Genomic DNA, 16249 nt, shown 5'->3' on the forward strand with positions numbered 1-16249 from the left:
AAAACAATGCAAGCCATGGAGCAATTAGGCTGTACGAGAGCGTGACAGTGATGGAATGGCAGAGACCACGTCCTGTGGATGGAGCCATTCAGGTTGTTTTCTGGCACAGCGTCGAGAACTCAAATGGATCACGATATTAGATGCTTTCTAAATGACTAGACGCATAGCTGCCATTATTACATCGACGACACAGGCAGGATTATTGAGCCAGTAACATACTGTGTGATTCCAACCACCATCACCTCCTTAAGAATACAAAATATTTGATTTACAATGTAGGGATGCATGTGCAGCTACCAACACAACAAGCTATTCATTTCTAAAGTAAAGTCTGGCAGAGACGGTCAGATAAAAACCCAATTCTAGGGTTGAATTAAATCCAAATAATGTGCCAACAGCACACACACGACAACAAATATCTAAATAAAGGTTTCACAGTAGCTTGATGGGCTTAAAATCCTCCATTTCATCTTCCAACAATCATTCAGGAGTAGAGCTGGGACATGTAGTCATGAAACAGATATTGTGATGAGATTAGCCATCATCTGGGATATAATTAGAGAAATAAAGTCTTCATGTTGTCTTTTTCTGGTTTTAAAAAGGACTGCATTACATTTGGGTCAATACGGAAGTTACAAAACTGTTCTAGCTAAGTGAAATAAACAATGGCCTTACTGTCGTATGGAAGTGACAAGGCAACATCTCTATAATGGCACGTGCATATGATGTTTGAACTTGGTTGCCCTCTAATGGCAACAAATCGACATATTTTTAAGTATTGATCCCACGTGGATTCTTTGAGGGGCAGTAACGAACTACCTGACATACTATTTTACATGATGTACATGCCTTCTTTTTTTGTTTTTAAACAGACTACATGAGTAAAATGGTTGTAGTGATACTTAAAAAAATGGCTTGCAGTCGTACTCTCTTATATTTAAAGATCTGTGGTTTAATATTTAAGATCACCATTTCATATTAGATCAGAAAATAACTCAAAGAGCGTCACCCCCAACTTAAGCAACAATAGCTTTGCATTCAGTGCTCCTACCAGAAAACTTTGCTATGAACTAATTTTCCTCTACCGAGTAAAACACATGAACCCATCCACCCTCTGCTGCTAGTTTCATGTCCTAAAATCTGTTTTTGAATGTTTGAAATTGCAATGGATGATGTGCATAAGCTCATCAGAAGAAGCTCATTATTGGTGGTCCCTTACCTGACCTCTGTGCGGAATGACACGGCTTCGCTCTTCCCTCTACGAGAGATCTCGCAGAACAAGCCTTCACAGATCCGTGGAATTAAACCTTTATCCCCCTGGCACATTAAAGACGGGAACATTTTGCATTTAGAGTTTTTATAAACTGACACATAGTGTTACTTTAAAAAAAAAATGTTACCCCTTACTGTGATCTCTTAATTTATTCGATGTCATGACCACTCGGTACATGCAAAGACTGCTGAAAAATACCAACAGCAGCTCATCTGATATGGAGTTACTGAAGCATAAAAGCAATTCCACTCTGAGCTGCATGCCCTCTTGTTTTAATTACAAAGTAACAGATAGTAAGCATTAAGAGCCATATATAATTATCTGGGATGTTGACAGCCGCTTTGCTGATGACCTTGCACAAGTCTCCTGGTAGACAGGCAGAAAGCTCACTGGTAATGTGAAATTTCCATTGCTGCGCGAGGTGAGGAGAGAAACGCTGTGGGTTGCTGCCCTCATCACATTTTCTGATTAGTGGGGAGAAACATGGAGATAAATGGAAAGACGTCTGATGAAGCTCGGTTCCTAATGTGGTGAGGAGTGGATGCTATGTGCACACTGGGTTAGTGCTGGTATTCTGCTTTGTAAGCTCTATAGTGTTGTCATATTGTCACATGTCCCTGAAGATTGAGGGGATACTTTACAGGGCCCGTTTGAGATGAAAGTTGGAAATACCCTGAATATCTCTCAAGATAAATAAAAATAAAAATCACTTCAACCTTAGTAAGAATGAGAAAGCTGAGAGAAGGCCTTACTGTATGGCCCATCATGGTGTATGATTTTCCTGAGCCTGTTTGGCCATAGGCAAACACACAGACATTGAAACCCTCAAATGCAGCTTTCAGGACATCAGACCCCAAGTCATGAAAAATCTGAAGCAGCAGAGAAAAGTTCATTGTTAAGGTCATTGTTTTACACTACAATACAAAAAAAACGATGGAACAGAAAAAGCCGTAAACACAGAAGAATACAGATACCCTCTCCTGTGATATAAACGTGGGTCTCCCTCTGTCAGTTGAATCATACGAGAAGTCATAAGAAAAGGTCTTGCATCTGTCCTTCTGCTGCTGGTCCCCTCGAACAGGTGAAGGCTACAATTTCAAATGCACAGGCCACTCTTAATAAAAAAACGTAATTAACTGCAGTGTAGTGTATTTTATCTTGTGATAAAATACCTTGTGAATAGATGTAGAGTTCCCATTCATGTGAATTATCACCTTCGATGAAAACTGCTTTTCTCTGTGGAAAAGTGAACGTGAGTGGCATAAGAGTTCATTCAGAGAGAAAATAAAAGCAGTCGTTCTACCTACCTTTTGTTCAGAGGGCGGACACGGACCGCTACTCGCATTGAAGCCATTATTAATCAAGATCAGACAGAACACATCAAACGAAAAGTTATCCTAGCCTGTTTTCTCCTTCTGTGAAAAGAGGTCTGCCTTCCGCGTGAAGGCATCCGCGTGAACATCAATGCAGCGTATTTCACACCTAATTATCACACCTGGGGCCTGTGCTCTTTCTCGATGCACTTCGCAAACTAGCCACTAGGGTGTATTACATTGCGACTCAATAAATTTCTCTTATTCCCTTTTGTCATGTAGCTCTGGGTTGATATGATTGCAGTGTTAACTCTTTGCACTCAAGATACTTTGGATAAATTACAGGAAGATGTCCTAGGTTTTTGTCAATTTAATAACTACGGATAAACACGATATCCACGAATACAAATGGAAAGAGACTCAGTCATACTTCACTTTAAATTGTGTTTTGTGTTTTTAGTGAATAAACACACTATATGACAACGAAATCCAAATAAATCTAATGTGTCCACTGTATAATGCGAAAGAGTGCTTGAGTCAACAGGCTGCATTAGATGCTCACGGGAAAAACCGTCAGCAGGACTTCAACACAGCAAACAAAGAATGCCGTGTATTGGTCTTATCGGTGCCATGTTCAGATCGATTTTGTGTCGTCAAAAGATGACTTGAATTATTAGAAGTTGTGTAAGCTTGTGTACTGCATTATAACATTTGCGAAACATAGCTTTAGTGTAAGGTGTGTTGAGTTGTTGCACTATTACACGATTAAAGCGTTTAATTCAAAGTTTCAATCGAAAGAAAATGTTAAGTCAGTGACGTTTACATTTCAGCAAGCACTTATAACTAAGTACCACCGAAAAAAGAATGTTAAAAACCATGTTAAATGGGAATCTATTATTTAATATCATCTTTCCGTGTAACGTGAACACACCATTGCTGTCGACCCATGTTTCCCATGATGCAGTTCGAAAAGGACCCGGCGGGGACATTCAAAAACATGGCAGACGACTCGAATAAATTGAAATTAACACCAAACCCAGTTGGCTCGGAAAATACCTCAATTATTAACAGCGGAAACAATGGGATAACGAGGCGCCTGACGTTTTCGTCAGAAAAAGATGTGGAACCGAATATGACATCTAAAAACGTAACGTTACAAAGTGTTCCCGACGACTCCAATTCATGCCGACTGTCTGCGGAAGTGGCCGAACAACTCTCGCCACAGGTCGTAAACACACACGTAAAGACGGAAAATGTGATGGACTTGAAAGATGCCTCCCCCGATCATCGACTAAATCCAAAACAGCAAACTGTGTACAACGCTGAAGACAAGGAAAACACCGCTTTGCCCTCCACGACCGGTCCTCCAGGTAACGTGAGGAGGGTAACGTAACGTTACTCGTGGGTTTCAATGGGGCGCATTAAAGCAACGTTACTCAGATCAGGCACGTTTCTGAGATCAGGTTGTCCAAAATATTAAGATCGGTTGTTGCATTTTAACTTCGATCGAGGGAAACAGCCATCTGTTCTCTTAATAACGTTATACAGTTAACTTGTCGACACTATATTTAGCAAAACTGCGTAATTAAGACAGACATAATATTCGGAGGTAACAGTTGATAAACACATTTACGTCAGGTCTACAGAGATTACAATTTTGAGGTACTTAAAGTAATTCCATTATATTAAAGTGTGATGAATGGTTTGAAGTAGTCTATGAAGCAAAATATCCAATCATGGTCCAGCTGCAGTGTCTTAATTGTGATGTGTAGCTTCTTTAGTATTGTGTTCATACAGTTTCCCAGTTACTTTACAGACACCGATGTTGGTTATTTTTGCAGACAAAACAGTATCAACAAAGAATATATTATTAGCCTTAACTATCCAGCAGTAGTTGGTCCCCACTTCTATATGAAAATACATCTTTGTTCCTTGATGGCACATATAAAAGGCAATTGCAATTTTAAATGCAGGACTTTTGCTGATAAGAGTATTTGCTGAGTAATTCTTCCACCACGGACAGACAGAAGGTGTTTGTTACTTTCAGGAGGGAAATGGGGTCAATGACTTTATTAGAACACTGGCCAATTATCATTATCATTTAACTAGCTAAAATTGAGTAGGACAGGTCCATTGCTCATCCTAATGACATTATTCTGGTCCCTTTTTTTTTTTTTTTACAGATAACACCCAAGAAGACGATGACACTTCTTGTCAGATAAGTTTGCAAGATTCCAGTGTGACTGCCAGTAAACAACATTGTAACACAGAGGACATTGATTCTGAGGTGATGAGAAAAGCGCAGGACGAAGGCCATGTGAACGTGGTTTTCCCTGGCACCGTAACCCAGGACGGCTGCTGTCGCTTCGTCAGCGAGATCCTCAAGTGCATCCTCTATCAGAGGCAGCAACTACCCATGACGTATGACCAGCTGGTGTACTCCCAGAAGAAACAGCAAGCCTCAATGCAGGTGAATAGGAAACGTGTGTGCACACGTAGTGCAATTCCACTGTTAAAAAATGAAGACATGCTGTGGATTTGAGATGAACTAATAGTGTTTGCTGAATGTTTTGTGTTCCAGGATAAAGACATAGTAAGTCGGAGGCCGGTGAAAGCTGCAGACATGGACTGGCGCAAGTGTCAACAGACCCTTCAGGAGCTAGAGGAGGTGCTGCAGCAGCTGGAGGTGCTTTTCTCCCTTAGCAGGGTGCCCCGCGTGCTGCTGCTAATGGGTGGCTCCCTCATCCTCCCCAAAGAGCTGTATGAAATCAACATGGAGGCTCTGATATCGGCTGGTGGAGGTCAATGTCTACGAGTGTCTTCATGCTTGAGGCAGATCTTCCGCACTCTCTTTGTGGCTGACCTTTTGTCTGACAGCAGGCCCGTTCGTTTAATGCCCACCACAGTCCTGGCACTGGCTCACAGGGATTGCGGTGTAGGTTGGTTCCGCCCTAAACTACAATTTAAAATGCCAACCCGTGTAAAACACCAAATAATAGCTCTGTCTACTGATCCCAGCGTCTGTAAGGAACCAAGGGCACAGGGGCCAGACTGGCTGGATTATGTGTGGTTCCAGGCGCCCATGACTATCAAGGGCTTCGGCAAGTGACTGAAAAGGTTTGGGAGTACATAGTCTTAGATTGGAGCGCTCTTTCTTCAGCCTGTATACTATTACATTTTAATGGTGGTCCAAGTGAATTTTTTATTGCGCTGTCCATATTTTAATGAATAATGAGTTACATTCTTTTCATTTTGTGATTAAAAGCATGTCACTTAAAACAATATTGACACAAGCAGTATGGTGTATTTTACTTTTTTTAATAGTCTTCTGATAAGCTGAGAGAATTTGTTCACAAGAGGCTTTGTTGGCATTAAATTTATTGAGAAGCATTTATCATTGTTTATATTTGTGAAGAATGTTTTGCATAAAGTATCACTCACATTTTAAAGATGTTGAACACAGAGCAACACACATATCGGTGTAATATATTTTGACCAGAACTTGAAAGATTTAATACATTGTATTGCTTTCTTTAATCCAATCTTCAGATACATTAGAGTGCAAGTACCATCTGTGTATATGTTTACATTTATTAAAACATGAAAAAGACTTTGACAGTGGTGCAATTTTTGAGGCAAGCGATGAGATGCATTGTAGTGAGACAACGACCTGCGTAAGAGGGATGTGCATTCGTATCCCATTTGGAAGGACCAGTCAAAATCAAACTTGACAGCAATGATAAAGAACGGTTACTCATAATTACATTGGTCTGAGAGTACATCAATGGGTTCAGAACTTCTCTACTTTTTTGACAAACTGGACAAGGTCGTTGGCTAGCAGCTGGGGCTCCTCAAAGGCTGCAAAGTGACCACCTCGAGGCATGAAAGTGTAGGAGTAGATGTTTCGATACCTAATTTGTGCAAATGACTTCGGGCAGTGGAGCAGCTCCCCAGGGAAGGCGGCAAGTCCAGTGGGCACAAATATCCCTGTCCTAAAACAAAAGACGACACATAATCAAAACATGATTGGATAATAGGGTTGTCAAATTTATAAAACTAACATCGTGGTTTTGACAGTAAGAGCACTTGGCCACATACTTTGCATCCACTCTATTGTCAGGGTTGCTCTTAAAGTTCTCTTTGTAGAAGCGCATGGAGGAGACAATGGAGCCTGTGGTCCAGTAGATCATGACAATTGTCAAGATTTCATCCAGGCTGAATTTCCTGTACAGACATGTATAATTAAATTACAGCCAGCAACAGCATCACTTAAACCTTGTTGAGCTAACATTTCATTATAATTTATATGCTGAAAATAACAACAAAAAGGCTAAACTGAATTCCCACTTGTACCTCTCCAGCCCACCATCCACCAGATCTCTGTTCCTCATATCAGTCCAGCAGGAGAACTTCTCCAGAAGGTAGGCCGCCAAGCCTACGGGAGAGTCATTCACCCCACAGCCTGTACCCACAATTTAGGATTAATTTAGGGCTGAAATAATAGTAACAGTTTGCTTGTCTCATGTGGGTTGTCTTTGACCTGTTAACAGTGTCAGTATGATGTCCCTACCTACAGTGTCTGGTTTAGTGGCCTGGATGTGAAGGTAGCCAGTTTCCCGCAGGATGACCCAGACATTCTTCTCAAAGAAAGGGAACAATCGGCGAACATCTTCCCGACTGAAGCCCACCAGGAATGGCAGATAACGACCTATCATGAGGGACAGCATCACTTTGAACCCCCTTCTCGACATAAACATGTTCAAGTGGAGACCTTTAACACACCTGGAAAAGATTATCAAAAAAATGTTAGCTTCATCTAAGATCATAGGTCTTACAACATTTTAATCCTGTTAAGCGCCCATTTCTAGATATAAATGCAGGTTTAATCGCATTTTTTTGGTTTTGGCACAATGACCTTGCTCCAGCCTCTAGGAATTTGTAGTGCAAGCAGTTCTGGTCAAGAGTGCACTTTGCACACTGCAAGCACTGTTTCACAATTTAGATAACTATGTCACAATGTCTCATTTATATAAACATGTGGGCGGTGCACTGTAGGAGTAACTTGTAGCATGTAGGGCCTTGTTTTGCTGTCTTACAGAGGCTTCATCTGTGCCATGTTGGTGGTGATGAGAGAGCCCCAGTCTCCGCCCTGCAGATAGAACTGGGAGAATCCCAATCGTTCCATCAGTGTCAGGAAAATCCGGGCAGCCGCAAGACTGTCGAATCCTGAACGGACACAGAAAGCTGTAAACATCTGTTGCTCAAGCTGAGATAAGTGCATACATTTATTTAGACTCATCTACCTTGTTTATGAGGGGCTTCTGAGAAACCGTAGCCAGGGATGGACGGGCATATGACCTCAAACACCAGACCATCCTGGTTCTCTGTGAGAAGTGGCAGAATCTTGTAGAACTCATAGAAGGAGCCAGGCCAGCCGTGAACCAGCATCAGAGGCACAACCTTCTGATTCTCACGATGTGGTGGTCGCACGTGGACATAGTGCACATCCAATCCTGCAGTGATGCAAAAGCATTGGCGTGAACAGAAAAGAAAGTAGCGTGTGGACATATTCTTGGCCAAATATCTAAATTATTACTCTAAAGCAAACCCTGTAGCTTCAGCTCGGGGCTGTGTGTACCTTCTATTTTAGTTTTGAAGTGTGGATACTGGTTAAGTACTTCCACCTGCTTTTTCCAGTCAAACGTGTGTCTCCAATAGGAAACCACTGTCTTGAGATACGTGGAATTGAAGCCATAATGGAAGCAGCTATCTTCTAAAGGATCGGTGTAGCGGGTTCTGTCAATGCGCTCATGAAGGTCCTGTTGAATGAGACCGCTGTTGATTACTCCACATAAACATGTTAATGTCCCATTATTGGTATTTTTAATTTGACAACTGGTGATGAAACAATTGAAATAACAGCTCAAAAGTACCTCAATCTCTTCATCTGAGGTTTGCACTTTAAAGGGATAGATTTTGTCATCCTCTGACAGTGGCTTCTTTCCTGCTCCCCACCAGCCTTCACCAAGAGGAATACTTTTGACTTCTCTTCTCTTTAGCACCATGTGCAAAAGTATACCCCCTGTTGCCACAGCTGAGCCAATCAGGAGCTGCTGTTGGAAGGCATCCAAGCCACAGAAAGCGCCCCTGAAAAGTTAGTGAAAATATGAGAAATATTCATTGGAGATCCCTACGGCCATGAGATCGTTTCAAATATGTATATCTCGATCAAATCTGAGTTGTAAAAACGACTTACTTCAAAAGCTGCAGTCTCTGCATTGTGCAATTCCAAATGGTGAGCGCGCACAGGTGATTTTCTTTAGACCTACACTAGGACAGAGGTAACAAAAAAAAAAAATGTATCTGCACCGCGCTTCTAAAGTTGCAAGCACGTTCAAATTTGACCACATGCGTTTCAACATACCTTGTTTGTCTCCTTTTCAGGTGTACCTTCCGAAAATATTGGAAAGTCTACAAATCAGAGCGGCTACGAAGTGATTCAACGGTATGCAAAACAAATACACTGCCAACTGGCTGCTGAACTCAACGTTGTGAAATGTCTGTGGTGAGGCGAGAACACAATGGTTTGATTGGCCGCGAGATGTGCCAGTCAAACAGCCGTGACGTCGTTCTTTATATAACAGCGAGGCGAGGTCGAGCTGTTGCTTTTTATTGTTGGTGTTGAGTACATTGTCAGAAACATGTTGTGGAAGATTGTCCTCCCTGTCCTAGCAGCGGTTTTTGCCGTCGGGTCAGGAGCCGTGATGACAGGGGGTTTTCGAGATATAGATCCGAATAACGAAGGCGCGCGTAATGCCCTCAACTTTGCCGTCGTCCAACACAACAGAGGCAGCAACGATATGTTCCTCAGCCAAGTGGCAGAAGTGGTCAAGGTTCAGAGTCAGGTTAGTAACGTTCCATTTGGATCTGGGAATCTCTACACTTATTTCACATACTTTGTGATAGCAAGAAAATCCAGTTTAGTCTACGTGTAGACCGCAGTGTGATACCAAAAAGTGTCCATTTTAAATACTATATATACGGTAATCAACGAGAGGGACAAATGTTTTAATCCCGTTTAAATTGTGGTATGAATTACACATATGACGTTTGTCAATTTAAAAGATAATGTTGCAAGTTTAATTTTGTCATTAGACTGTGACGTATAAGATTCTGAAAATACATAAATAGAAAGACTACAAATCCAAAGTGTGACGTCTGTCTCGGATGCACACACAATAACAAACGGGTCTCGCTCGTTATTTAGTTATTTATTAAAAAGAATCGCTGTATAAAATACATCAGGTATGATAACAAAACTAAATGTTACTACGATAAACTGAGTCTTTGTTGATGTGCACAATTATCTTTTAGATTGACAAACACATGTGCAATTCATGGCATAATTCAAATGGGATTAAAAAAAGAAAATCGTTTTATGGGGGGGCACCGGAAGGGGAGGGACTTCGTCCCTATACTATTAGGCCCAATCCAAACCTACACCCACACATTTTGTTATTGAAGTTGTTTTGACATAAACGAGTAAATAGATTATATGAAATTACTTCTCATCTTGTGAGGAAAGAGCCTGGAAGAGGTTCAAATCAGGGAGTACAAAGTATAAAGTAAATACACACAATTGTACATCATGTGTTGCAGCAAAGTGCTGTCCCATTTACACCATCTCAAGCCCTCACAGTCTCTCACACTCAACCACTTACCAGGTGACGTCAGTAAGTCCTTGAGGGTTCAGGGTTTGAGGGTTTAGGGGGGACATTGGGATTGGGCCAATCATAAACCCTCACGGACTTTGCGGGAGCGCGCCTCAAAATCCGTCATTCCGTGAGTGTGGAGATTGGGATTGGGCCTTGCACTCCACCGACTGCATGACCCAAGGCATGATGGTAAACGCCTGGCTGTTGTCTGATCAAAGAGCTGATGGCTCTTAGATTTGACAACAAACACCACGTTTTGTAGAAAGTCCTATTTTTTTGTGTCATTGTAATATTGAATGCTCAATTGGTAGCTATTAGTCTCATGTTGTGCAATGGTTTAATCTAAGAACATATATTGTGTGGTGGATAATAATAAAGCTCATTTATAACTCATATTAAAACGAAAAGCAAACAGTTTCACAGGCAGACATGAAAAGAACAAAGGATAGAATACAATGCAGATACACGCCAGTTTCCACATAAATATATATTTACAAACACACGTGAATAAATTTACAAGCCTTCGGGTCGGATCTAACAGGAAGTAACTGTTTCTGTCACTTCCTGTTTATTCTTTGAAGGCAGCTGAAAACTGTCCAATTTGCCAGCAGTTTTTTTGTCAAAGCCCCCTGCTGCCGCCGCCTGCTCTCCACTTTCCAGGAGAAACACAGCTCATCTCGAACGAGCCTAACACGTCTGTCCCACTGAATAGCCTACAAACACCATAATCCAAATAAGTCCTATTTGGGAAGTTTGTTGTAGTGACCTACAACAATTCGAGGCAGCTTCAGGTCCGCACAGACTTTATAAAATACATAAAAGAACTGGACACCAGTTGGGGTTTTTTGTACACATTTATTTAAAAAAAAAAATACTGCAGGTAATTCAAACTAATTTACAGTAGTTGTGTGCTCTTCTTGAAACTCCAAAGAGAGGAATACATGTGGCTGCACCATATCATTTGCGTGAACTTCATTGGTATTTCACATGATGGTATGGTAAGCTAATATTGAAATGTGTTTTGGGGCATGTTTATTTTGTATAGACCTGAAATCTGCTGTATGCTAAACTGCTTTAGCATTAAGGTTTACTGGGATCTGTATTTCCACCACCCACCCACTTCTCCTTACAGGTGGTGTCTGGTACGAAGTACTTAATAACTGTGAGAATGGCGAAGACCCCCTGCAGAAAGGACGGTGCAAATGATGTGTGTGCCATCCACGAAGATCCAGAAAAGGCTCAGGTAATGACTTTTAAGAGGTACAACCTCAGCTTCTGGATGAAAATCATCCCCCATTTTTACTTTTGGGAGTTATTAGACACAATTTTTAAATGTCATACAGTAGACTTCTCTCTTCAACAGTAGACCACACTATCCGATTGTGAAACAATTGTATACTTCCCCTCTTTGAACCATCCAGCTATGTTTGTTGCTGATACCACAGAGAGAAGTTGGAATTAGTAGCATCATATTTAACCTTATGACGAAATTTAACATATAATTTGAACATTAGCCTACACCATTGAAAGACGAAAATATTTGATGAATTAAATGAATCTGCTCCTGAAAAACAACACATTGTTGATTTTTGACTATGATAATCTCAAAGACTAAACGCTATACGTTTTATTCATGGTGTGTGTGTGTGTGTGTGTGTGTATATATATGTGTATGTATGTATGTATATATAATGTGTGTAAACTTGTCTTCCTCAGCCTTACCAGTGCACATTCACCGTGTGGAGCCGCCCATGGCTGAGTGACATCCGTGTGTTGAATCAGAGTTGCTAGAAAGAGAACTACGTGGGAAATCTTCATTGTTGCCATTGTTTGCAGAATAACCTTCATATAGAGCAATATGTATTTCCCTGTAGATGAAGCACAAAATAACCTTTTGAAAGTCAGTGTTTTAGAATTTCTATCCAGTATAGCATTGTAGAGATGCATTAACCTTCAGAGGAGCAAATGTGTAATGCATAATCAATAAACCAAGCAGAGAACACATAATTCTGTACTGAATTGTTAATAAGGCTATTAAAAACCACAGGCTGTTTTAAAATGAAATGAATTAAAGTAGCATGTGAACTTAAATGAATGTGTTCATGTGGTAAATGCGTACAGGAATAAAGCTTTTGATATCCACACCTCAGTTTAATATTTCAATATTTTTTGGAAAGGTTTGTTTTTCAGTATCTCGATCCATCATCTGACATTGGACAATAAGGCAATGAATGCTCATTTCCAGAAGTAATAATAATAAACATGAAAAAACATCTCTTCGTATCTACAGTTTGATTTAATGTGAATGTCCCCTCCTGGGGATCAGTAATTTTACGCAAAGCACATGTAAACAGAGCACATATGAGCTTGCATCTGAAACAAAATCAAATAGGCTCCATTCAATGATCGAAAGCACAGCTCCTTCCTCAGACCAGGTGAGTGTTAAATGTATGAAATCCTCCTTGTTCCCTCAAAATAGCCCGAAATATCAGCTGGTAACGTTAATTGATCCTAAAGTAATTTAAGTGCAACATCAAACAAACAAAGTGCAATGTTGAAAGTTAGTATCATTTAGGCCTAAGCAATGAGTTTAGATATCCCTTGCCATCTTGCCTTGTAAACATGCTAACTATATTTCTGGAAGCAAGCCAGATATGCTATTATAGACATCGAGCGTAAACAGTTGGCGCTTTTTAATTTTGTCAATGGTTGCCTTTGGGGTTTCTTATCCTGCTTACTCAAACACAAATAACATCATATGTAGTGATATAATGAAGTAAAAGCAAAATAATGAATTTATTAATACTAACTCATCCTTCAAAAGCTGTGTTCTAGAACTGTATTGTAACATTTAGTTTGGGACTGCATGTTGACATGTTGATAGCCTCTGAAGGGTCAAAGTTCTGGTATGAAGGAGCATAATTTGATTCTGGTAACATACTGTTTCATTTGAAAATGGTGGTGGGAATTCTGTAACAATAACTCACAAGAGAGTAATTGTCTTTCAAGTTTTTATTTAATATATATTATATATATATATATGGGAAATGAGGTTGCAGTTAAACTTGCCAAAAGAGCATTAAACAAAAATGATATTTTAGAAATTTGTTTTAGGGAGGTCAGAAGCAAAATCAGTAATACAGCACGGAATGATTACATCTTGGCAGGAAATTTGGAATAATGACAATAAGATGTGACTTTCTGTAGATTAAGGTTAGGACATACGGGACTCAATGACACATCATGAAAAAGACAGAGTGGGATAAATGTGAGATATGCAAATGTAAAGAAACTGTTGAACATGTGCTGATAGAGTGGAGGAAGTTCAGATTGGAAAGAGAGAATGAAGGGCAAGGTGATAGTTTATGAAGGGAGTGGAGCATCAAAGGTCTGTTAGAGACAGGGAACAAACAAAGGTCAGGTTAAAAGGGCTTTATTTAATTTATTCAATGGAACGGGTTTATTTTCCAGAATATAACTTCTATATAAAGATTTGTTTTGTTTTGTTTGTTATGTTATTGTTAAATAACATTATTATTGTGTTTAAATGGTAACTGTCATAAAGTCAAGATGTTACACACTCCGGTACAGTAGGTGGCGGCATGCACCGTAAAAATTGGTTTGTAGTCCGCCAATAAACTAAGAGAAGAAGAAAAAGAAAAAGTAAAATAAGAAAAAGAAGAAAAAGAAGTAAAAGCGGCTGTCAATGATTTATAAAGGCTGAGACCATTTCTATTTGAACAGAGCAGTTTAAACAGACGGACAGATTAAAGTGCATCAGTGAAGAAGCTCCACTCCCCAAACATGAAGATCTTAAACAAAGACGAACTACAGATCGCTGAAGGAGTTCTGCTAAAACACTTCCCCAAGAGCTTTAAGGTAGACAGCTGCAAACACATTCCTCATTATGTCATGTATTCGCAGTGTCTTGACATGTGTCGCTGTAAACTTTTCGTGCGTGCAGGTGTACGGTTTCATATATGGGATTAACAGGAAGAAACCAAGCACACTGGAGGTCGTCGTTGATACGTGGCCTGATTTTAAGGTTATCATTTGCCGACCTGACCCCAAGGTGAGGTCACATACCATTGGAAACATTGTACTTACGTCGTGTTTCTGGAGGCCACTTGATTGCTGAATCTGTCGTTTATTTCACAGAACAAGCGCGCCCTGGAGTTCATGAAAAAGGTGACCTACTTCAGCATGGATGACCAGATTTTAAGGAAAATGCTGACAGAAGAGAATGCAATTGACTGGAGCACGTATTTTTTAATTGGTGGTGAGTTAAGGTCACTGCAGACAGTGTTTATCATTGGACGGGCCATGCAGGTTACTTGTGGCAGTGTAACTCAGTGGTGTAGTGTAACTCAGTTACCGTTAAGTACATTTACTCAAGAACTACTTGATTTCAGTTTTAGGTAATGTTAGTTTGCATGAGTACTGACATTTCATGCCACTTTATACTTCAATTCAGGAGTAGATATTGTACCTTTTCTTTCCTTACATGTATATTTTTTGACAGCTGTGGGCCTAGTTACTTCACAAATACAATTTTACGCTGGAAACAGTATGGCAGGCTTATAAAATATGCATTATTACTATGACACATTAATACATCACTGTTGATTATCCATATAACATTTCTGCATTGAGTACTACATTTAGCTAATGCAGGACTTTAAATTGCAATGGAGTATTTTTACAGTGTGGTATTGCTATTTATAATGAGTAAAGGAGGTGAATATTTCCTTCACGACTGTTGTAACCTTTTAGAAGAATAACAGAATGGCAATAAGCTTGTAAATCATTTTTGTCCTCCAGGATTTGACGTTTCCCATGCGACAATGCTCAAAGAAGTGTCTTCTGACAGAGAAGTCAACAACAAAATCTATACTTCGGTGCATCTTCTGTATTTGCCAGACAGCAGTCATCTGCCCACACCAGCAGCTGACAGGTAGTCAGATCATTAAAATGTACTTTTAAGGATATATGTGCATATTTAGCTTATATCAACACAAGTGAATAGTAAAATATTACTGTTTCATTGGTTGTCATTATCTGATTCTCTACACAGTGAGCTTGAATCAAGGATCTCCTCTCTTAACCTCTCCCACATTGACTTGGTGAATAAAACCTGGAAGTTCGGAGGGAACAAGCAGGGTTACATGAACATTAAAAAGCTCATCAGCAACTTCCCATCATGCTGCATCACTGACGGCCAGGGTCAGCCCGTGTCCTGGATTCTGGTGTATGATTACTGTGCGTTGGGCATATTGTACACTCTGCCAGAGCACCGAGGGAGAGGTTATGCCAAAGTCCTGGTCAGCACCATGGCCAGGAGACTCCACACCGAGGGCTACCCAGTGTACTGCTTCGTAGAGGAGGACAACATGGTCTCCTACAAGCTCTTTAAAAACCTTGGCTTCATTGAGGACCCCTCATACAGGGCGGCATGGTTTGAGTTCAACTTTTGATTTTGTATAGCTTTTATGATTGAATGTACAGTTGACACGTTATCGGGTAAACATAACATTTTAGTAAATGAAAATGTGATTTAAATGTTATGTTTACACATTATATTGGCTTTCCAAAAAGCATTGAATCAAAACCTGGACTGTTATAATGGTGTTGTATGTGAAAGAGGCATGAACTGACACAAATAAACAATAACAATGTCAGCTTTTCATAATAGGTTCAGGTGTTTGGAGGAGAGCTCCAAAATAAATTGAGCCCTTGATTCATTCTTTACTCTCTGTCAGCACTAAACAATCATCAAATGATGTTCGTGTACATTATCTAATGTTATGCACGCCAGTGCAATTAATATGGTTCCTCAAAATAAAAATCCCCAAATTTCATGCATTTTTCATGTTTCAAAGAGAGTATGTTTTTCTTTTCACATTACTGTCTACGCTTCAGTGTTCTCAGTGACAATTTATTTTAGGGTC

At 40.1% G+C, this 16249-nt stretch overlaps 3 protein-coding genes across 4 annotated transcripts; 2 read left to right on the forward strand and 1 right to left on the reverse strand.

Annotated features, from left to right (window-relative positions):
* Positions 1-3541: 3541 nt before the first annotated feature.
* mad2l1bp (MAD2L1 binding protein) lies at positions 3542-5770 on the forward strand (the record flags this gene model as incomplete). The annotated part of the gene is made up of 3 exons (XM_079169242.1): positions 3542-3956; positions 4770-5056; positions 5168-5770. 3 exons carry the CDS (start codon positions 3542-3544, stop codon positions 5693-5695), a joined length of 1230 nt encoding a protein of 409 aa, XP_079025368.1. The 3' UTR covers positions 5696-5770.
* A 118-nt stretch (positions 5771-5888) lies between these two features.
* On the reverse strand, positions 5889-9144 carry ephx5 (epoxide hydrolase 5). Of its 2 annotated transcripts, none has more exons than XM_079169241.1 (10): positions 9011-9144; positions 8843-8911; positions 8520-8733; positions 8225-8405; positions 7890-8099; positions 7683-7812; positions 7157-7368; positions 6940-7048; positions 6685-6810; positions 5889-6578 (listed from the first exon to the last, which is right to left on the reverse strand). In XM_079169241.1, the coding sequence occupies exons 2-10, from the start codon at positions 8863-8865 to the stop codon at positions 6377-6379; spliced, it is 1407 nt and encodes a 468-aa protein (XP_079025367.1). In that variant the 5' UTR covers positions 8866-8911; positions 9011-9144; the 3' UTR covers positions 5889-6376. The 2 variants fall into 2 exon arrangements, with proteins under 2 accessions (XP_079025367.1, XP_079025366.1); XM_079169240.1 differs by having other exon boundaries at positions 8843-8916; positions 9011-9117.
* Positions 9145-13958: 4814 nt separating this feature from the next.
* Positions 13959-16145, forward strand: LOC306702883 (glycine N-acyltransferase-like protein 3). The gene is made up of 5 exons (XM_079168604.1): positions 13959-14180; positions 14266-14373; positions 14460-14580; positions 15123-15255; positions 15376-16145. Exons 1-5 carry the CDS (start codon positions 14106-14108, stop codon positions 15773-15775), a joined length of 837 nt encoding a protein of 278 aa, XP_079024730.1. The 5' UTR covers positions 13959-14105; the 3' UTR covers positions 15776-16145.
* The last annotated feature ends 104 nt before the right edge of the window (positions 16146-16249 follow it).

This window comes from Pholis gunnellus (genome assembly GCF_910591455.1).
Source record: "Pholis gunnellus genome assembly, chromosome: 11".
Lineage (NCBI taxonomy): Eukaryota > Metazoa > Chordata > Actinopteri > Perciformes > Pholidae > Pholis > Pholis gunnellus.

Excerpts from the sequence above, each read along its gene's own strand:
- ephx5 (XM_079169241.1), bottom strand. The coding sequence starts at position 8,865 with ATGCAGAGACTGCAGCTTTTGAA. Across the intron at positions 6,811-6,939 it reads GTGGATGGTGGGCTGGAGAG|GAAATTCAGCCTGGATGAAA; the intron begins GTACAAGTGGGA and ends ATGTCTGTACAG. Across the intron at positions 6,579-6,684 it reads GACAATAGAGTGGATGCAAA|GACAGGGATATTTGTGCCCA; the intron begins GTATGTGGCCAA and ends CTTTTGTTTTAG.
- LOC306702883 (XM_079168604.1), top strand. The coding sequence starts at position 14,106 with ATGAAGATCTTAAACAAAGACGAACTACAGATCGCTGAAGGAGTTCTG. Across the intron at positions 14,181-14,265 it reads ACTTCCCCAAGAGCTTTAAG|GTGTACGGTTTCATATATGG; the intron begins GTAGACAGCTGC and ends TCGTGCGTGCAG. Across the intron at positions 15,256-15,375 it reads CCCACACCAGCAGCTGACAG|TGAGCTTGAATCAAGGATCT; the intron begins GTAGTCAGATCA and ends TTCTCTACACAG.